Source organism: Schistocerca gregaria, chromosome 5 (genome assembly GCF_023897955.1).
Source record: "Schistocerca gregaria isolate iqSchGreg1 chromosome 5, iqSchGreg1.2, whole genome shotgun sequence".
NCBI classification, from domain to species: domain Eukaryota; kingdom Metazoa; phylum Arthropoda; class Insecta; order Orthoptera; family Acrididae; genus Schistocerca; species Schistocerca gregaria.
This window is the reverse complement of record NC_064924.1, coordinates 302,761,062-302,784,987: the sequence shown is the minus strand read 5'-3', so window position 1 is coordinate 302,784,987 and position 23,926 is coordinate 302,761,062. Positions and strand designations below refer to the sequence as shown.

At 39.9% G+C, this 23,926-nt stretch overlaps 1 protein-coding gene across 1 annotated transcript in view; it reads left to right on the top strand.

Annotated features, from left to right (window-relative positions):
• Positions 1-18,030, top strand: part of LOC126273173 (dnaJ homolog subfamily C member 13) — a 337,754-nt gene extending 319,724 nt beyond the window's left edge. The window contains exons 34-36 of the mRNA XM_049976652.1: positions 2,421-2,561; positions 2,734-2,974; positions 16,792-18,030. Of these exons, the coding sequence (XP_049832609.1) occupies positions 2,421-2,561; positions 2,734-2,974; positions 16,792-16,907 (498 nt within the window). The 3' untranslated portion in view covers positions 16,908-18,030. The remainder of the gene's footprint in view (positions 1-2,420; positions 2,562-2,733; positions 2,975-16,791) is intronic.
• The last annotated feature ends 5,896 nt before the right edge of the window (positions 18,031-23,926 follow it).

Genomic DNA, 23,926 nt, shown 5'->3' with positions numbered 1-23,926 from the left:
GACTATGAGACATTGTAGTAAATGAGTTTTACTATCTGTGGTACAAAGTAATTGATGATGGTTGCAGTTGAGAGGACATAAAATGCAGGCTGACAATAGCAAGTATTATGTCAAGGAGTTTTAATTATGTGAGCATCTCACCTTGAAAATGCCTGTACAGTTATCAGCCAAAATATCAGAAGAAATAAAACTATCCTGGATGCACGCTTGGTAACTTATGGAATATTCTATCTGTTGCGGATAACTTCAAGAAAATGCATAGGGAAATACATTAACATCGAAAATAAATTTAAATATTAGAAATTCTTTTCTAAAGGTATTTGTCTAGAGTGTAGCCTTCTATGCAAGTGAAACATAGATGATAAGCAGTTCAGACTAAAAGAAAATAGAAACCTCTGAAATCCTGTGCTACATAAGAATTCTGATGTTTAGATTGGTAGATTGAGTAATTAATAAAGTAGCACTGAACTAAATTGCAGGAAAAAATACATTTCTGGCACAACCTAACATACTTCTACCACATTGTCATCTCTAAGTGATGTACTAGGGTGTCAGGGGTGGTTCTCATCTTCAGCGTCTTCTCAACCTTCTTTGATAAGTTTATACCACTTGTAAACTGTTGTCATACTTGCTGTAGATTCAGAAACATGTATAACCTTTTTTTCAAAAGAGATGAAAATTCATGTGTGCATCAGGAAGATGTGTGTTGACATACAGACAAAAACATTTGAATGTTGGTTGTATAAACCATGCAAACTTCAAAAAACTATTGTCGCTTCTTGATCGTACCTTTTACACCTCCCCAGAACTATATAGAATCCTGCTTTTTCCAGTGGTTTAAAAGCATCCATGGCCAGCTTAGTTGAACCTATATCTTCTGGGCAGGTTTGTAGATTATCTCGTTGGTCTGTTTTTTCAAGATTTTTCCTGTGCAATAAGGAATGTCCTTAATGAAACGTAGGAAAGCTTTTGTGCATTGCTTGATTTTGGCACACTCGGCTTAATGCTCTTTTTATGTCGGTTGATGAATAACCATTCTTGAGCAATGCACTGGCTAAGCAGCACTGTTCTACAAGTGTTCCATGCTCTGGCTGCCAACAGATTCCCAAATCTGCTATAACAATTAGTCACTTCTCAGATTTACTTTTGTCTCGTCATATGCATCAAACACAAGAAGGTGCATTGCCTTTGAATTCTTTCATTTTGTTCCTACATAGCTTAGACATTTATTGTTATGTCCTATCTTTGTTGTAAGATTTATTCTGCTTCTGGCCTGAACCAGGCAGTCAAAGGTCTCCTACACCTTAGCAGTGACAGACCTTTTAATGATTTTGTGTTGAATGTTAAAATTTAAAAGTTTAACAGCTGTTTCACTGAGGACACACACTGATGCGATATCAACTGAACACAATACAATTCAGCACAATATTGGAGATGTTATTTTATTGCATTTTTATTCTATCTGTATTTTAATGTCATCGTACCTCATGATTTGTGTACATGCAAAAGCTTATCTTTCAGGATGCCCTTTATCTGTATTGATGTTGTATTTGTCCCATACATACATTCTTGTGTATTGTCTTTGGTGCACACCAACATGCTCCTATTCACTTTTCAAGTGGAGAGTTTCTGTAGTTTAAGTGTCAGTTTCCTAATTGTTTGTCCAAATTTTCATTGTCGTTATGTGCTGATTTGTTCACTATTAAGTTTCGGCAAGTGTAATTTTATTTGCATAACTGTATATTACATGCTTTGCTAAATCTGGGCACATTCCTTCAACCTCTCAAAAATTAATAGTTATACAGGGTGTTTATAAATGAATATCAGGGTTTTAATGCTTTATAATATTCATTATATTAAACTTACAATTATAAATGATATGCCAATGAAAGAGCAACTCAAACAGTTTTACCAAGAATCTTACAAATATTCAATGTGAGCACCATTTGTCACATGTCACACATCAAGTCTATAGTCGAGTTCTTCCCAAATGTTGATAAGTGTGTCTTCAGTGATTGTAGCAACAGCTGTTTCAATCCGGTTTCTAAATTCTGTTAGTAGCGGAGGCATGTACACATGGTCCTTGATGAAACGTCAAAGGAAAAAATTGCATGGCGTTAGGTAGGGTGATCGTGGAGGCCACGCAAAGCAAGCCCTGTCATTGTGCCCCTATCGGCCTATCCAGTGCTTGGCTATAGACTTGATGTGTGCCATGTGACAAATGGTGCTCATATTGCACATTTATAAGGCTCTTGGTAAAACTGTTTGAGTTGCTCTTTCATTTAACAATCATTTATAAACGCCCTGTATTTATGATTTACTTACTGTTTCATTCAAAAACTGAAGCTGTGACTTGGCTTAAAAAAAACTCTTCTTATTCATTTCCTTCATTTTAAAATGTTGTGGTGACTTCTTTGAAGGTTTGCATACAAGCAATGGCCCATACAGATTGCATCAAACCCATGAAGCAAGCAATGCAGACGTGTAAAGACATAATTGGTGTTGGATGTGAAGCTCTGAACAGGCTTTTCTCTGCAAATCAGGATCAGCTTATAAAACAGGTAAAAGCTTCTCAAATTTTGTTGTAATCCTATGTCAAAAAAGTATGTGATATGAGAGTAAGGCATTATCAGGTTAATTTCATCTTCGGGTCATATAATGTTTATAACTGCACTGTGCTTGAATTAAGGTCATTTGATAAATAATAATGGATGTGTGTGTTTGTTATTAAAGGCTTTAGATGCTGATATTGTGCCATACCTATTAGGCCTTTTGGAAGGCAGACTGGAAGCCATTGAGAACCCTGCTATGACTAAAGCTCAAATAGTGAAGGCACTGAAGGCCATGTCTCGAAATCTCCACTTAGGGAGCAAAATAGAAGGCATATTGGAGAAGTCCTCAGTATGGGCTGAATACAGGGATCAAAGGCATGATTTGTTTATCAGCAACACTACTACAGCTGGATACCTGACAGGTACTGTAATATTGCTTTATAGAGTCTCCTGAAGAAACTGAAAATGTTGTTTCCTGTTCATGTGCCAAGTTATTGTAAAGCTTGTCAACTCTCTCTCTCTCTCTCTCTCTCTCTCTCTCTCTCTCTCTCTCTCTCTCTCTCTCTGCTGGCTGTTCAAATTGCCACAGCACAAAGACAGGTGGCATGCAAAAAATGTAAAGTTGGCATGAAGAGTATTGCAAAACATTCATTAGATGAGGGTAATGCTGTCTACATTCTGTACATGAGCAGAAATTACTTATTGTATTCCTCACTCAGCTACTTCATGACAAAATACATTCTTAGGTGGTAAAAAACACACACACACACACACACACACACACACACACACACACACACACACACACACCATGAAGGAGTTATCCAATGGAATGGAATGGAAATTGGTAGGTGGGATGTACATGTACAGGCAAAGAAATGGGTACAGTTCCAGAAAAAAATGATGACTGACTTGAGAGAGAGAGCTTCACAAACTAAGCAAGTCAATAACACATTGATCTATCTTTGGCTCTTCCACAAGCAGTTATTTGGCTTGGCACTGATTGATATAGTTCTCAGTTTTTCCTCCTGAGGGGTATTGTGTAAAATTCTGTCCAACAGGTGTGTCAGATAATCAAAATCACAGGACGATTGGAGTACCCATAATATTCCAAATGCTTTCAATTAAGAGGGATCTGGTGACCCTTCTGGCCAAGTTAGGGTTTTGCAAGCACAAAGACAAGCAGCAGAAACTCTCACCACGTGAAAATGGGCATTGTCTTGCTGAAGTGTAAGGCCAGGATGGCTTTGCCATGAAGGACAATGAAACAGGATTAAGAGTGTCGTTGACATACTGCTGAATGGTAAGGGTGCTGCGGATGGCAACCGAAGGGGTCTTGTTATACAAAGAAATGTCACCCCAGCCATCACTACTGGTTCTTGGGCTGTACGGTATGCCACAGCCACGTTGGTATGCCACCTCTGCCCAGGGCATCTACAGGCTGAAGATATGTCTGGAGATGTCCTGGAAAGTGGTCGGATACTGAACACTGTCATCCACCATATAGCCCAATGACCAGGAGGGATGGTCTGGGGTGCCATTTCTTTTCATAGCAGTAACCCTTTCGTTTCCATCTGCAGCAGCCTTACTGCACAATGGTACGTCAACAACATGCTACACCCCGTTTCACTGCCCTTCATGGTGAGGCCAGACAAATGTGCAGTTCCTGAAGAGAAGTAGCAGCCTTTTCAGTTGTTGCAAGTGCAACATTCTGGATGATTGACTGAATTGGCCTAGTAACATCAACCAAAACAGCAACACTGTGCCAGTACTGCAAATGGCTGAAAGCAAGGCGAAACTACAGCTGTAATTTTTCCTGAGGGCATACAGCTTTACCGTATGGTTAAATGCTGATGGTGTCCTGTTGGGTAAAATATTCTGGACGTAAAATAGTTCCCCATTCAGATTTATGGGTGGGGACTACTCAGGAGAATGTCGTTATCTGGAGAAACAAAACTGGTGTTACACGGATTGGAATGCAGATGTCTGACCCCTTAATCAGACAGGTAGGTTAGAAAATTTACAGAGGAAAATGGATAGGTTAAAGTTAGATACAGTGGCAATTAGTGAAGTTCGGTGGCAGGAGGAATGGGACTACTGGTAGGTGAATACAGGGCTACAAATACAAAATCAAATATGGGTACTGCAGGAGTAGGTTCAGTAATGAATAAAAAAATAAGAACACTGATAAACTACTACTAACAGCATAGTGGGCACATTATTGTAGTCAAGATAAACATGAAGCCCACTCTCACCACAGTAATGTAAGTCTATATGCCAACTAGCTCTGCAGATGATGAAGAGATTGATGAAATGTACGATGAGATAAAAGAAATTATTCAGGTAGTGAAGGGAAACAAATATTTAATAGTCATGGGAGACTGGAATTCAGTAATAAGAAAATGAAGAGAAGTAAAAGTAGTAGGTGAATATGGACTGTGAGTAAAGAGTGAAAGAACAACCCCCTGGTAGAATTTTGCATAGAGCATAACTTAACCACAGCTAACACTTGGTTCAAGAATTGTGAAAGAAGGTTGTATACATGGAAAAGACCTGGAGACACCAGAAGGCTTCAGATCAATTACATAATGATTAGACAGAGATCTAGGAACTTGGTTTTTAAATTGTAAGATATTTCCAGGGGCATATGTGACTTAGACCACAATTTATTGCTAATAGACTGTAGATTAAACTGAAGAAAGGTAGGAATTTAAGGAGACGAGATCTGGATAAAGTGAAAGAACCAGAGGTTTTGGAGTGTTTCAGGGGGAGCATTAGGGAACCATTGACAAGAACAGGAGAAAGGAATACAGTAGAAGAAGAATGGTTAGCTTTGAGAGATGAAATAGTAAAGGGAGCACAGATTCAAGTAGATAAAAAGACGAATTCTTGTAGAAATCCTTTGGTAACAAAAGATATATTGAATTTAATTGATTAAAGGAGAAACTATAAAAATGCAGTAAATGAAGTAAGAGAAAAGGAATACAAACGTCACAAAAATGAGATCGACAGGAGGTGCGAAATGGCTAAGCAGGAATGGCTAGAGGACAAATGTAAGAATGTAGAAGCATACATCACTAGGGGTAAGATACACGCTGCCTACAGGAAAATTAGAGAGACGTTTGGAGAAAAGAGAACTGGCTGTAGGAATATCAAGAGTTCAGGCGGAAAACCTGTCCTAAGCAAATAAGGGAAAGCACGTATGTGGAAGGAGCATATAGTGTGTCCATACGAGGGTGTTGTACTTGAGGGCAATATTATGGAAATGGAAGAGGACATAGATGAAAATGATATTGGAGATATGATACTGTGTGAAGAATTTGACAGAGCACTGACATACGTAAGGTAGTACAAGGCCCTGGGAGTAGACAACATTTTGTTAGATCTACTGATAGCCTTGGGAGAGCCAGCCATGACAACTCTTCCATCTACATCGTTACATCGTGCCTGGTAGATGGCTCATTAAACCCTTTTCGTATTACTTCTCTATCATTGCAGCGTCGAATGGTACATGGGAAAAAGGAATACCTAAATCTTTCAATTCAAGCTCTGATTTCTCTAATTTTATTATGATTATCATTTCTCCCTACATAGCTGGGTGTCAACAAAATATTTTCAAATTCAGAAGAGAAAGTTGGTGATTGAAATTTCGTAAATAGATCTCACCGCAAAGAAAACCACCTTTGTTTCAGTGATTGCCACCCTAACCTGTGCATCATATCAGTGACACTCTCACCCCTATTGCATGATAACACAAAACGAGCTGCCCTTCTTTGCACTTTTTTGATGCCCTTTGTCAATCCAACATGCTAAGGATCCCACACTGCACAGCAATATTGCAGCAGAGGACAGATATGTGTAATGTAGGCTGTCTCTTTAGTGGGTTTGTCACATCTTCTAAATGTTCTGCCAACAAAGCAAAGTCTTTGTTTCACCTTCCCCACAATATTATCTATGTGGTCTTTCCAATTTAAGTTGTGTGTAATTGTAATTCCTAGGTATTTAGTTGAATTGACAGCCCTTGGATTTTTGCAGTTTCGTGATTTATCGTATAACCAAAATGTATCGGATTTCTTTTAATGTCATGTGGATGACCTCTCACTTTTCTTTGTTTAGTGCTAGTTGCCACTTTTCACACAATACAGAAATTCTCTATAGACCATTTTGTAATTGTAATTGATTGTCTGATGATTTTACTATATGGTAAATTACAGCATCATCTGCAAATAATCTAAGGGGGCTGCTCAGATTATCACCTAGATCAGACATGTAAATCAGGAACAGCAGAGGGCCTATGACACTACCTTGCGGAATGCCAGATATCAATTCTGTTCTGCTTGATGATTTACTGTCTATCACTGCGAACTGTGACCTCTCTGAGAGGAAACTACGAATCCCCTCTCTGAGAGGAAACTACGAATCCCCTCTCTGAGAGGAAACTACGAATCCCCTCTCTGAGAGGAAACTACGAATCCCCTCTCTGAGAGGAAACTACGAATCCCCTCTCTGAGAGGAAACTACGAATCCAGTCGCACAAGTGAAACAATACTCAATCTACACTCAATTTGAGTAACAGTCGCTTGTGAGGAACGGTATCAAAAGTTTTCTGGAAATCTAGGAATATGGAATCAATCTGAGATCCCTTGTCGACAGCACTCGTTACTTCATGAGAATAAAGAGCTAGCTGTGTTGCACAAGAATGATATTTTCAGAATCCGTGTTGGTTGTGTATCATTAATTCATTTTCTTCAAGGTGATTCATAATGTTTGAGTACAGTATATGCTCGAAAATCCTACTGCAAATTGAGGTCATTGATATGGGTCTGTAATTCAATTGGTTACTCCTATCTCCTTTCTTGAATATTGGTGTAACCTGTGCTACTTTCCAGTCTTTCGGAACAGACCTTCCATCAAGTGATTGGTTACGTATGATTGCTAAGAAAGGCGCTATTGTTTCTGCATACTCTGAAAGGAACATGATTGGTATACCATCTGGATCAGAAGACTTGCCTTTCTTAAGTGATTTGAGTTGTTTTGAATCGCCTAAGATATCTACTTTTATGTCACTCATGCTATCAGCTGTTCTGGTTTTGAATTCTGGAATATTTACTTTGATTTCTGTCATGAAGGAATTATGGAAAACTGTATGTAGTAACTCTGATTTTGTAGTACCATCATCGGTAACATTTCTATTGCTATTGACATTTTTTTTTGCCTCTGGTGTACTTTACATACGACCAGAATCGCGTTGGGTTTTCTACCATATTTTGAGACAATGTTTCCTTGTGGAAACTATTAAAAGCATCTCGCATTGATGTCCGCACTAAGTTTCGAGCTTCCATGAACTTGGCCAGTCTTGGGGATTTTGCGTTCTTCATAGTTTAGCATGCTTTTTTCATTGCTTCTGCAACAGTGTTCTGACGTGTTTTGTGTACCATGGTGGATCAGTTCCATCTCTTATTAACTTACGCGGTACGAATCTATATATTGCTGTCGAAACTGTATCTTTAAATCTGAGCCATATCTGGTCTACACTTACATAATTAGCTTGGAAGGGATGGAGACTCATTCTTAGGAAGACATCAAGAAATTTTTATCTGCTGTTGTAAATAGATATATTTTGCATTTATTTTTAGTGGTTTTTGGTTTATATGGTTTTGATCCTCACTATAGTGACCTTGTGTTCACCAATCCCTGTATTCGTCATGATACTCTATATTAGATCAGGATTATTTGTGGCTAAGAGGTCAAGTGTGTTTTCGTAACCATTTAGAATTCATGTGGGCTCATGAACTAATTGTTCAAAGTAATTCTCAGAGAAAGGATTTAGTACAATTTTGGAAGATGTTTTCTGTCTATCACTGGCTTTGAACGTGTACTTTCACCAACAAATTGAGGGTAGATTGAAGCCTCCACCAATTATAACTGTGTGAGTGGGGTACTTATTTGTAATGAGATTCAAGTTTTCTTTGAATCATTCAGCTATTATATCATCTGAGTTGGGGGGTTGGCAGAAGGAGCCAATTATTATTTTGGTACAACTGTTGACTATAACCTCTAGCCCTAGTAATTCACAGGAACTATCTATTTCAACTTCACTACAAGATAAACTACTACCAACAGACAGAAACACACCACCACCTACTTTATTTAATATATCCTTTTTGAACACAGTTTGTGCCTCTGTAAAAATTTCAGCAGAATTTATCTATGGCTTTAGCCAGCTTTCTGTTCCTATAACGATTTCAGCTTCAGTGCTTTCTATCAGCATTTGAAGCTCTGGTACTTTTCCAACACAGCTACGACAATTTACAACTTCAATACCGACTGTTGCTTGGTCGATTATCGTCGTTTCTTTGCCCTGTACCATTTGGAACTGGAGCCTTTTTTGATCTTTCCTGAGACTTTCTAACATGAAAAAAGCCTAGTCTATGCCACACAGCCCCTGCAGCTATGTAGCTACCTCTTGTGTGTAGTGAACACCTGACCTATTTAGCGGAACCTGAAACCCCACCATCCTGTGGCGCAAGTCGAGGAATCTGCAGCCTACATGGTTGCAGAACTGTCTGAGCCTCTGATTCAGACCCTCCACTTGTCTCTGTACCAAAGGTCCACAATCAGTCCTGTCAACGATGCTGCAGATTGTGAGTGCTGCCTTCATCTTGCTGGCAAGACTGGCAGTCTTCACCAACTCAGATAGCCACCGGAAACCAGAGAGAATTTATTTTGATCCGTAGCGACACACGTCATAAGTGCCGACACGAGCCATGACCTGCAGTGGCTGCACCCTTTACCCTTCATGGAATCCGGAAGGACCCTTTCCACATCTTGGATGACTCCCCCCAGTATGCACATGGAAAGCACATTGGCTTTCTTCCCATCCTTAGCTGCTATATCCCTATGGGGCTCCATCACCCACCTAACATTGGACCCCTAATGACAAGCAATCCCACCCTTTGCACTTGTCCGGGCCTCCTACTGCAACAGACAAGGCTGCCCTTCTGCCCTTGTTGGCACAGAAGTACTTTCAGCAGTGGGCAGTACCTCAAACCTGTTACGGAGGCATAAGGGTACAGCCTTGTGGCCAGCACCAACTTTTGTCTTCTGCCCAGGGATTCGTGACCCCCCCCCCCCCCCCCCCCCCCCCCGCCACATTTCACCAATTACTGTCAGGCAAGCGTCAATCGGCAGGGATGTCTGAATCTGAGGGCACAGCGCCATCAGAGATCCCAGGAGGTGCTACAGGTTCCAGAGGCACCAAAGCGGTCTCCTCGGGTGTCCCAATGTCACCAGAGCCTGGAGCCTGTCGACCATGGCCAATACAGCTTCCAGCTGTTTATGGACGGTGGCCAATTCCCCCTGAATCTGTACACAACAGGAGCAGTCCCTATCCATCACTAACATTTGTTTCCTCTCTTTTATCTCACAAGTTATTCAAAACAAACATATGACAATCTGGTGAGAAGATGCACAAGACACGTTAAGTACCATCAGGCTTAAAGAAGAATATAATAATTCCAGTGCCAAAGAAAGCAGGTACTGACAGGTGTGAAAATTATTTAACTATCAGTTTAATGAATCACGATTGCAAAATATTGACAAAAATTCTTTACAGACGAATGGAAAATTTGAAAGAAGCTTACCTAGGGGAAGATTAGTTTGGATTATGTAGAAAAGATGGAACGCATGAGGCAATACTGACCTTACCATTTGTCTTAAAGGATAGGTTGAGGAAAGGCAAATTTACGTTCATAACATTTGTAGACTTGGAGAAAGTTTTTGGCAAAGTTGACTGTAACACTTTCTTTCAAATTCTGAAGGTGGCAGGGATAAAATACAGGGAGTGAAAAGTTAATTACAATTTGTACAGAAACCAGATGGCAGTTACAAAAGTTGAGGGCCCAGAGGGGGAGCTGTGATTGAGAAGTGAGCGGGACATGGCTGTAGCTGATCCCTGATGTCATTCAATCTGTCTGTATATTGAGAAAGCAGTAAAGGAAACAAAAGAAAAATTTGGTGTAGGAATTAAAATCTAGGGAGAAGTAGTACAAACCTTGAGGTTAGATGATGGCATTTAATTCTGCCAGAGACAGCAAAGGACTTAGAAGAGCAGTTTGAATGGAATGGACAGTGTCTTGAAAGGAGGATATAATAACATCATCAACAAAAGCAAAACGAGGATAATGGGAATGTAGTCAAATTAAATTGGGTGATGCTGAGGGAATTAGATTAGGAAATGAGACGCTTAAAGTAGTAGATGAGTTTTGCTATTTGGGGAGCAAAATAACTGATGATGGTTGAAGTAGAGAGGATATAAAATGTAGATTGACAATGACAAGGAAAGTGTTTCTGAAGAAGAGAAATTTGTTAACATCGAGCACAGATTTAAGTGTCAGGAAGTCGTTTCTGAACGTATTTGTATGGAGGGTAACCATGTATGGAAGTGAAACATGGACGATAAACAGTGTAGACAAGAAGAGAACAGAAGCTTTTGAAATGTGGTGTTACAGAAGAATGCTGAAGATTACATGGGTAGATGACGTAACTAATGAGAAGGTACTGAATAGAATTGGGGAGAAGATGAATGTGTGGCACAATTTGACTGGCAGAAGGTAAGACATATTCTGAGGCATCAACGGATCACTGAGTTAATATTTGAGGGAAGAGTGCGGGGTAAAAATCGTAGAGGGAGATATGGAGATAGTGCATTAAGAAGATTCAGTTGGATGTAGATTGCAGTAGTTACTCGGAGATGAAGAGGCTTGTACAGGATAGAGTATCATGGAGAGCTGCATCAAACCAGTCTTTGGACTGAAAACCACAACAAAAACAAATCTCAGTTGCACAGTTCAGCATTTGTGCCCACAAATGGGGGGGGCGACATTTTGAATCCCAGCAAGTAAATGCACTACTGGCCAACACAATTGTCAATTTATTCCCTTAAAGTGTTCCACTGGTAATATTATAAACAATACCAGTATAGCAGTTGCAGGCCATTAAGTGATTCCAATGGTATGAATTTGTGCAAAATGGGGTCCAAAGTGCAGAATCATTTCTACATGCTTACCTTTTTTGCCAGGGGCACATGACAATTGCATTGGTTACTACTATATTATATTGTATTTCCAATGTTTGCCTGTATGTTACTAAACAGCAGATATTCTCTCTTACCCTGGGGTTAGTGAAGTATAGGGTTAGTAAAATGTAAGTCCTTATAAAAAATATTTAACTACTGCAATATTATCAAATGATCATCATTCTTTACTTGTCCCAATAAAATATTGTTGGGTGTATACAGAGACAAGGCATGATATTTCTTGAGAAGGTGAGGAAGGTAATTTCAGTCTGCAGACCCAAATGAAGATCATGATATTGGGAGACAAATGCCTTTTCACTGCGCGTATGACATCCATTGGTGGTGGTGGTGGTGGTGGTGGTGGTGGTGGTGGTGGCGGTGGCGGCGGTTAGTGTTTAACAAAACAATTTGGCAGTAACTTGGTTACCTATTTTGACAACGGTAAAAGACATATTTATAGCAGCAAAATTATTAATTAAATTTATTCTTATCAAAATGTTTTGTTTCATGTGTTGTGACGTGGCTTCACCTTGCAGCAAAATTTTGTGTATATTGTTAATTTTATTCATGCACTTCCAGTACCATTAACTCCAGTACACACTGCAGCAAATCACTAGTGAACCGTAGTCGTTAACAAAAGTTGCAGTATCCAGGAATGTTTCGAGGAACATGCTTGTTCTTTCATGTGAAACATGAAATTCTGTTGCTGTAGGGATGTCTTCAGTGAACAGGTTTATACACTCCTGGAAATTGAAATAAGAACACCGTGAATTCATTGTCCCAGGAAGGGGAAACTTTATTGACACATTCCTGGGGTCAGATACATCACATGATCACACTGACAGAACCACAGGCACATAGACACAGGCAACAGAGCATGCACAATGTTGGCACTAGTACAGTGTATATCCAGCTTTCGCAGCAATGCAGGCTGCTATTCTCCCATGGAGACGATCATAGAGACGCTGGATGTAGTCCTGTGGAATGGATTGCCATGCCATTTCCACCTGGCGCCTCAGTTGGACCAGCGTTCGTGCAGACCGCGTGAGACGACGCTTCATCCAATCCCAAACACGCTCAATGGGGGACAGATCCGGAGATCTTGCTGGCCAGGGTAGTTGACTTACACATTCTAGAGCACGTTGGGTGGCACGGGATACATGCGGACGTGCATTGTCCTGTTGGAACAGCAAGTTCCCTTGCCGGTCTAGGAATGATAGAACGATGGGTTCGATGACGGTTTGGATGTACCGTGCACTATTCAGTGTCCCCTCGACGATCACCAGAGGTGTACGGCCAGTGTAGGAGATCGCTCCCCACACCATGATGCCGGGTGTTGGCCCTGTGTGCCTCTGTCGTATGCAGTCCTGATTGTGGCGCTCACCTGCACGGCGCCAAACACGCGTACGACCATCATTGGCACCAAGGCAGAAGCGACTCTCATCGCTGAAGACGACACGTCTCCGTTCGTCCCTCCATTCACGCCTGTCGTGACACCACTGGAGGCGGGCTGCACGATACTGGGGCGTGAGCGGAAGACAGCCTAACGGTGTGCGGGACCGTAGCCCAGCTTCATGGAGACGGTTGCGAATGGTCCTCGCCGATACCCCAGGAGCAACAGTGTCCCTAATTTGCTGGGAAGTGGCGGTGCGGTCCCCTACGGCACTGCGTAGGATCCTACGGTCTTGGCGTGCATCCGTGCGTCGCTGCGGTCTGGTCCCAGGTCGACGGGCACGTGCACCTTCCGCCGACCACTGGCGACAACATCGATGTACTGTGGAGACCTCACGCCCCACGTGTTGAACAATTCGGCGGTACGTCCACCCGGCCTCCCGCATGCCCACTATACGCCCTCGCTCAAAGTCCGTCAACTGCACATACGGTTCACGTCCACGCTGTCGCAACATGCTACCAATGTTAAAGACTGCGATGGATCTCCGTATGCCACGGCAAACTGGCTGACACTGACGGCGGCGGTGCACAAATGCTGCGCAGCTAGCGGCATTCGACGGCCAACACCGCGGTTCCTGGTGTGTCCGCTGTGCCGTGCGTGTGATCATTGCTTGTACAGCCCTCTCGCAATGTCCGGAGCAAGTATGGTGGGTCTGACACACCGGTGTCAATGTGTTCTTTTTTCCATTTCCAGGAGTGTATATTTTAGAAATGCCTGTTCATCAAGAAAATCACACTATTATTGTATTGCATTACCAGTTTCTGTTGTTATAGCGACTGCCTTGGAACCTATCAATTACAAGTCAGTCTCTTAACATTTATTTCATGTTCAAATACATGTAACATCAAAACTGAACTCAGTCATCCTTTTTGACATTATATGTACACTGGTCAGAACAATTAGGGGATCAGTCGAGATATCTAGGTTCTGAAGTATTGTCATCAGCAGAATAAACTAAAATTGTTAGACGTCTTTCTGTCGGTTCTACGGAGTGGAGGCAACAACATTATGGTCGCCAAGATAGTGGTAATAATGGAAACTTGCTGCAGTGGTGGTAGATGTGGACTTGTGTTTACTCTACCAAATAAATTACACAAGCAGTTGGGTTCAGATAGTGTAGTGAGCAGATAGTGCAATGCAACAACAATGTGACTTACCCGAAGCTATGGCATGGAGAGCCATAGGACGATTGGAAGCAGGACAGACGCAGAGGGAGGTGGCTACAGCTGTTGGAGTGACCCAGAGTGTAATTTCCAGAATCTGGACGCGATTTGAGACAGCAGGAACAGATGAAAGAAGGCAAGGCTAAGGTCGTCCACAGATAACATTAGCAAGAGATGACCTGTTATCTGTGGTTAACAGCCCATCGAGACGGGAGGCTGAATGCAGTTCGGCAGCAACAAGACATGCAATATCAACGCACACAGTCCGAAATTGCCTTTGAGAATATGGCCTCTAAGCACAGAGGTGTACGGTGTGCATCCCATTAAAACCATGACACCATTTAGCCCACAGAAACTGGGCAGATCACGATTGGAGTTGTAATGAATGGTGCTGGGTGCTGTTCACAGATGAGTCAAGATTTTGTGTTCAGCCGGACGATCGACGTTCCCTCATCTGGAGACAACACGGAACTCGGGAACAGTCCTGCTTATGTGCAGGAAACATCACCATATCATGGCGGTGGACAAATGGTGTGGTTAGGAGTCTGTATTCGCAGATGTATGGAGTTCTGTGCCTTTCAGAATGGCACTTTGACTGCTCTGAGGTAGAGGAATGAGATCCTTCGACCTTTTGTTGTGCCCTGCACTGGTGCCATAGGAGACTGGTTCCTTCTTGTGGACGATAATGCTCATACCCACAGAGCTGCACTGGTGAACAACATGCCTTAAGCTGAGGGAATTAATTGGAGTGAGTGACCAGTGCGTTCACTGGACTTAAACCCAATTGATCATGTCTGGGATGCACTTGGCAGATGATGCATTGCAGCCAGACTGGCACCTCCCACAATGGTTGCAGGACATGATATTGCACTCTTGGAAGCATGGCCAAATATCCCCAAAGAGCTGATTGATAACCTCATACTGTCCATGCCACATATGTGTGCATTTGTACCGGCCATCTGAGGTGGCCACACACCGTATTGGAGAACAACGAAAATGACTGTTTCACTGTTATGGTAGCCCCATAATGCCTCACTCAATGCAAACACTATGTAAACCTCAAGTAAAAGAGTTGGGACCTCAAAAGGTGATATGTTTCCAACACAAAATCATTTGATGAAGTGAATGTTGTTAGAAGGTGAGAAAAGAAACAGACTTTTCATTGAATCAGGACCTTGTGAATATTGTACTTTTAGGTTCAAATTTTGAGCTGCACTTGAGATGGTGCATGCTTTTACTTCATGCCATTGTGTACATTCACATGTAAAATGAGTAACCAATAATCATAATGTTGATTTGACATTTGGCCACAAAGTAATTTTTACATTAATATCCACAATTACACACAAGGACACATCTGTTAGAAAGAATACTAGGAAAAAGTGAAAGCTCAAAATCCGTTATGATTATGTGCCACCCATAATCAGTATGTAATCGAGTTGTTACCTGTCCAAAATTTCCTTCCTGAAATTTCCATTATTGGGACACATTACTCTCAAATACTATGATGAACATCCATTCTCCTCCCCTGAGAAATGTAATATATGTTTCCTCATTCTACATTTCTCTGAATGTCATCGACCTTAAAACTTCTTCATGTACACCCCTGCTCCCTCATCCAAGTAACTACACTTAGTTACTGGAGTGTATTGACTTACAAACTGTGTCAAGCAATTGTGTTATTTGAGGAATATATTATGGGCTCCAATTTTGCTGTCAGAAAGTCCATTGGTGGTCCTTTACATACAGCCGTCTGGAAGCTTCAAGCATATTCTCAGATATGGACTTGGTGTTTGAGTCAGTGAGGTAATATTTGGACCACAGCTGATTAATATGGTTGCCATGTAACCGTTGCAGGTGCTATACATAGTTAAGTGTTAAGTTGTATACAAATCTATATGTTATCAAAATGTCTCAAGGCACAATAAAACTGAGAATGGAATGTTGATTGAATATACCTCCATGAATCTCCTAAAATGCTGATGTGGACATTCATGTACAATAATGTTTGCTTGTCAGTGAAACTTTATTTGACGTGTAGGTCTCGTACACACCTTTTACTCCTTTATTGTGCTTGAAGAGAAACATGTTGCTTGAAACTGACAGTATATAAAGGAATAGTAAAGACCTTTGTCGCAGCTGCAATATAGCCAATAAAACATTCCGTAAGTGAAGTCTATATAGGTGTGGAACGACAAGCTGAAGAAGACTATAAAGTTTCCATTAGTAGTATATATCTTCAATAGTAATTTGCTCAGTGTTGGTGTCTACACGGTTGCACAGCTTTAACTAGTATGGAGAGTGACCCTGTAAAATTCTCATTGTTTCAAACCAGACGTGTTATTGTTTCATATGTTAGTTAGGTAAAATTCATTTTGTTGCAGTTAATTAGGAATAATGATATAACTGAACTTAGAAGTACACAAAAGTGAAACTGGATGTAGCTGCAAAGCTTCTTGAGTTTAATCCTTCAGTGATTTGTACATACCTTAAAACATAGATGCAATATCTGTGTAACTTACATTATGTGTCAATTCTGTTTTTAAGGGGCTCCACCCACAACAGCAGGTTACCTAACACAGGGTCCAGCTACAACTACTTTACCTGATGTTCCTCCACCCCTGGATAAAGAAGATCCTTTGGTAAGAGTGGACACCATTTGATAAGGACAGAAATTAACTGAATGATGATCAGTCAGACTTTGTGTGTTAGCACTCAGATTCATATTATGTGAGCTGCTTTTTCTATTGTGGGAGAAAAAGACAATGAAAAATGTTCATAAACATAACATGATGTGGTACGTTGCTGTGATAACTATTTCCTTACTCTGTTGCTCCAGATATAAAACAATAAAAAGAAGTTTGCATGTCTGTGAATACTAAGTGAATGGTGCATTCTCAATGGTCCTTAAGACATTATCAAAGTAATACGGGTCCGGGATGAATGTGATGTCCAGATGAAAGAATACTGTTACCTTTCATTTGTCGCCCATATGTAATTTCAAGGGTAAATGTCTGATAACAAAAATTGTTTAAAGCAATGTATTTTTGTAAGTATGAAGAGTTAATGAAAATGAAAATTTCTTTTATATTTGTTTCAACTGTTTTTAGACTGACAGTTGAACTGAAACATTCTAGCATAAAATAATTTATATCTCCCTTAAAATATTATTTTTTTATATGAGTGTATTTTTAAAGACTGTAAATTATCAGTGTTAAGTCAATTCCACATTTTGTGTTTTATGTAGTTCCTAGGTGCATCAAACTATGTAGATAAACAAACTAAATAGAACAAATTTGCATGTGTGTCATCGTACATAGACACAGAACTAAAAATGTTCAGTAAGAATGCCATCAAGCTGGTCAATTTTTCTTCAATGGTATGAAAAAGAAAGATCAGTTACTGGAAATATTTTGTGTGTTTATTATTGTTCTGCCAGAATGGATAATTGCTTTTGTTACCAGCTGTAACCCAAATAAAGATATTGTGTATGTGAGAGGAACGCACTAATACTGTTCCTAGTTTGACAGTGTTCCTGTACTTATGTAAATATTACATATTGTAATTTATGTGTGCATTTGTGTAAAAGTACACAGTATGCGTATCTTGCTTTAAAAACTGTGAAATTATGTTGCACATTGTGCGCTATAACACAGCTGAGATATCTGTCACTGTCATTTATATTTGCCTTTAATTTGCAATATTTTGATTATTATAACATTTTATATGAAAATTGAATAATAATCATGTATAAAATATTTAATAAAGCACAATTTTTCATTTGTATTCACTCATTTTTATTGCAGCATTTGGTCATTGCAGTGTGTTAATTGGGGAGAAAATCTGACAATTAATTCACTTGTGTACCATAAAGAATGGAATGTAGTGGTTTATATTCTGTTGACTGGTGGATTAAGAGCACAGAAAGACTGTTATTATGTATTACTTTCTATAAGTGTGTGTGTGTGTGTGTGTGTGTGTGTGTGTGTGTGTGTGTGTGTGTGTGTGTGTGTGTGTTGGATGCTACCAAGTAGGTTTCACTAGCTGCCACATTGGAATGAAGAGGAGCCATAAGTAAGTTTATCTACAGCTACCAAGCTACCATTTGATACAATTAATAGTTACCGTGAACTAGTTTTCCCAATTTCTTTATGGGAATTAACTGCTGGAATAATATTGACTGGAGTGTCATAAATCAACAAAAAGCACAAATGTACAAAGTGGAAATTCATGAACTGGAAAATTGTGTGTGGTACTCGACGTGGGCTGTATCGGCACAGTAGTCACATATTCCTTTAGATAAGTAGTGAGGACAGCTGTTCTAAGTGAAGGTAGTAGCAAAGTGAAGATGGCAATGTAATTGTAAGGAGATAATTGTGGATTTAGTGTGATGAACACATTAGTTGGATTACTAGTGACAGTAGCAGATAAATGGTAAGTACATTTATTTAAGTATCAATTTATATGATCAGCTTTTCATAGTACTTCTTTTTAAACTATGTTTTTTACCTTTTTAGAGCACATGACTGAAAGAGACTGGACAGTGAGCTCCATTGTAATGTGAAACTGCCTAAAGCAGAAATGATCATACCTCAATTAAATTCGTTTGAATTTTAGTGTTTGGCTAAAATATATTTGTCATCATGTAGCAGTCTCCTGAAATAAAATAGGTGACTGGTGATAAGTGGAATATACAGGGTGAATCACTAACTATTGCCACTAAGAATAACTCAGGAAGTATGATAGGAGCTGAAAAGCTTGTGGAACAAAAGTTGCATGGGACAATGGGGCCCATAATATGGAATTGTTTTTTTGTTACTAGGTGGGGCCACTTCAGAAATATGAAGGTCAAGTTTCTTTTTTCTTTTTTTTTATGAAGGTCACAAAGCTGACATGAACATCCATTTACAGAAGGAGTTAAAAGTGGTGACCATTGATATCAATCGTATCATCATTGGTATTCCTTATCACTTTGGCACTTACTAAAGCATGTGCTCTGACAGTTCTCTCTCGCATATCTTCAGGTATAGATGGAGCGTCTTTATAAACAATGTCCTTTACGAACCCCCACAAGAAAAATCCAGAGGCATCAAGTCTTGTGAACGAGTAGGCCATGACACACCTCCTCTGCACCGAAGCCAGTGGTTTGGGAATTATCTCTGCAACTCATTTGTAGCCATCAGTAAAAAATGTGCCAGACACCCATTGTATTGATACCACATTCTGTTCCTTGTTCCTAAAGGTATTTCTTCCAATAACAGACCTACTGTTTCTTGCAGGAATGTGGTGTTCTTCCCACCATTAAGATTTCCTTTGATGAAATAGAGGCATATAATTCTGTCCTCCAGAATCCCACACCATTCATTCACTGACCACAGTTTTTGGTGTGCAATGATTTTCAGTTGCCCAATAATGCGTGCTATGCAAATTAATATTTCCCTGGTTCGTGACTGTAGCCTCATCAGTAAATCAAATCAAATTAACAAATGTGTCATCCCTATGAATCTAAAGTTAAGCCCGTCGGCAGAATTCAGTGTGGCGCATACAATCTGTACCAGTTAATTCTTGGTGGAGACTGTTATGATAAGGATGATATTTATGGTTGTGGGTGATGCAGAACATGAACAACACTATCCTGGCTTAGTGTCAGATTCCCTTGCAATTAGACGTGAACCAACACAAGTATCTCAAACCACAGTGGCAAGAGAACCAATTTCCGTTTCCTCATTAGTAACTTCCCTTTGCCAGATATGTTTCTGATGCATTAAACATCCAGTTTTCCTCAATTTATCATACACATATTTCAATGTACAATGTCTAGGATGAGTACATTGAGAACATCTTACAACGTATTAGTCTCTACCTTTCACTGAATTTTGTTGGCATTCTCCATAGATGAGAAGCATATTGACTTGTTCTTTGAAGGAATATGTCATTCACATTCGTTTGATTTGACAATACTAGTCTTACCGAACCTATTAGTGTTGTATTATGAAACTATCAAATGGTGTTTACATGTCAATTCAGCAAATATTTACTATTTGCACGATGTATGAGAGAGAATTGTCAGAGCATATGCTTCGATAAGTGCCGAAGTGATAAGGAATACCACTCAATTCATGATAAGAAGATTGCAGCACTGCATTGTTACCAACGGTTATCACTTCAAACACCTTCTGTAGATGGATGTTCATACCACCTTTTTGACCTTCATTGACCTCCAAAGACCTTTCAGTTACGCATCACTGGATTCGTCTTGATAGCTGTTATCAGAATATAAATACCAAACTATAACATCCCATTAAAAAAAAAAAAAAAAGGTTGACCTTCATATCTCCGACACGACCCCACCTAGCAACAAAAAACCAATGTTGTGTTATGGTCCCCATTGTCCCATGCAACATTTGTGCCACAAACTTTTCAACTACTATTATACTTTCTTTGCTACTCTAGAGCATGGGTTATTTACGATGTAGAGTTCTAGCTTGCAGCTTTTTTGACATTACCGTGTGTCTGTGGCATCAAGTTCTTAGCAATATCAAAGGTGTGCTCATATGTGTAAATCTATGGTAGAAGAAACCAGGAAGATTTAGAATGTTCAAAGGTTCTTCAAAATGATGAAACTGCTTTGTCTGCATTTACCACCATGTCCGTGAATCATACAGCATTTCTTCCCCTTCAAATCAATTGATTTCATCAGCATGTTACTGATGATAGCCACTTGCTCATTTCTTGGAGAAGAATGACTTTATAATATAATAATTCCATTGGTTTCTCCATCCTGTTGCCAATCTCTGGTTAAATGATAGCTATCAACTTCTGAATTGTACTCACTACAGTGTACAACTTGTTCACAATAAACATCACACAATCTGTTTCAGGGCAGTCACTATTTACCAGCTTGATCTCATATTTGTTGTACATTTTATCTCATATTTGTGGTACATTTCAAGATATTAACTGAGGGACACAGGAAACACACATTGAGGCATGTATTTGTTTTGTAAACCCATGAATCTTTTGGCAGTGCTGACAGTTAAGCAAAATTCCCCTGCTGCTAACACTGTGACACTTCTTATTAAGTTACTGTACCTCTAGTTTCCTGATCAGATCTTCAAAGCCTCTATTGTTCAACATACTGACTTAGTCCCTGAACATGATTTTAGTGTTCCATTATATTTCAGTTAGATAGTGCTTTTTTCAAATATCACACATGGGAGACTCTACAACTGACAGGTGAAGGGGTGACTTTAAGGCAACATTCTCAATCCAACCTCTGTCAAGCAACATAACAATGGCCCTTCAAGTGACAGTGAAGGGGGTGCTGCAACTACTCCTTAAGTTTGCCAAGAGAAACCTAGATTATAAGGTTTAGTGGAGCATCTAAGAAAGAAATTTGCCACTCACTTTTCACTATACTTGTAATTACTTTATTGTAAACTGACTTTTCTTTATCTGTGAATGAGTCTTCACTGTTGCATAATGAGCTCTTTGGAGCTAATAAATATAGTTAGTTTTCCCTCCAGTTAATTTGTTTTCTAAACCAGATTGCCTGAATTACTGTGCCAATCGAGAATATTGTAGAGCATGTGTACCTAATGCTAAGTCAGTGTGGCTGAGTGCCATATGGAGGAGATCCAGGTTTGACTTCAGATATTGCCAAGGATTTTTCCTTAGTAGGATGACTGGAACAAAGTGTGCTGAACCTTATGAGAAGAACTGAGGAGCTACTTCACCAAGTAGTACTGACTACATGTCATGAAAACTGACAACTGGAAGAGCGGTGTGTTGACCCCGTGCCCCCACCATACTGCTTCCAATGACATCATTGGCAGAGGATGACATGATGATTTACCGGTATCTGGCCATGGTGGTTCCTGGTGGGCCTGTGGACTGAGTTCACATATCTAATGTGAAATCTGCTTCCTTCATTTCACATAGGAATTTACTGAAGTTTTCACCTATTAAGTGTCAAGTTTTAAATATTCTGACAGGTATTCAATGAAACTGCACAACTGACTTGGTAAATTGGTGCTTGACAAAACACTAATGTAATTATAAAAAAGTTCTCATTATAAATGGTAACTGACAAAACACAGCCTTTCACATTTGAGATTACCATTGTTAATTACCGTCAAGCAACCCTAAAAACTTGTAAGTAAATTGGAAGATGGTATCATATGCCCTACCTGTTGCTCTTAATTGTACAAATGACGACAGGTTTTGGACTTTATGGAGAAGTGTATGGAGATAACTTACTGTATCCCATGGATGTGGCATGTATACTCTGCTTAATGTGTATTCTTTCTTGACACTTATTCCAAACATAGTGTGCTGGTACCTTAACTGCAAGGATTCTGAAAAGCTAGAATAGTTCAGAAAACGGCAGAAACATATTTTTTGGTGCACTCTACACTTTATTTGTGAAATTACTCAAATGTTTTACAGAGTTAGTGGGTGTACAAGTTTACAGATAGTAGTTTCAAACTTGTAAAGGTTTAGTTGTAGGTCTTTCCTACTTCAAAAGTCCAATGTTATACATTCATGCCTTGTAGTCATCATCTTCTATACAGAGGCCATGATGCAACCTGCATTGTGCAGTGCACCCATTGCACAGGAACACCAATCAGATAGTTGATACTCCAACTCCAACGTCCACAAACAAAATTTGTATAACAATTTCACCAACATATGGACTGAAAAATGAAAAATCGTTCTCAGTGTTTCTTCCAAATTTCATGTTTCTAGGGCCTCAAGGCTGGCTGTGTATCAGTATTGTCGTGAAATATGTTAATGTGTGACCGGAAATGGGTGTGATGACAGAATGTATCACCTGCGCGATGCTACTGTTGAACTGTAATATTAGCAATTGAGATTTTATGGTGGGTTAAGAGAGGCAGGCTGGGTCTGTTAGTAAGATGATTCTTGATGGGACTGGATACTCACATAGAAATAAACCGTCACTGTGATGTGGAGGAGCATTAGAGATTTCTTGTGTGAATTTGGCAAACAAATATTCTTGTTTCCATGATTTCACAGTAATTAATAAAGTTTCAGTAGTTAACAGAAAAACTAGGCTACAGAGTATTGATTGCATCTTATCAAATCATTAGGGGATGGAAGTGGAAGCTGATTTGACTAGAAATATATCTTGGGGCTGGTGGTCAACACCCCCCTCCCCCCCCCCCCCCCCCCAGATGAGATCTGTATCTTCAAAAAGGGGGGGGGGAGATAATTCCTACAGTAGAATACAGATAGACAATTGTATTCAATAACAACAATTACACAGAAGTCCGCATGACTTAAGATGGTTCCATGGACATCACAAAAGGTGAGATATGGCTTTTAATAATGTATATGACCACAGTGGACAGTGGTGCATGCTCTGCAATGTGCTCCCATACTGACTACCAGGTTGGTAAGTACTTGTGGTAGTGTTCTATTTCTCCACCAGCGCAGTTGATAACTGCTGGACAGTCATTGATGCGTGTGAACATGCCACATTACGTCTCCCCAATACATCCCACATATGCTCAATAGGATTTAAGCCAATGGAATGTGCAGCCCAGTCCTTTCACTGAATGCCATCTCATTTCAAGGGGTGTGCTCCCTGTGCTATTCAATGCGATTGTGCAATGCAATCCACAAAAATGAAGATGGGGCTGAATGCGCAGCTGGAAAT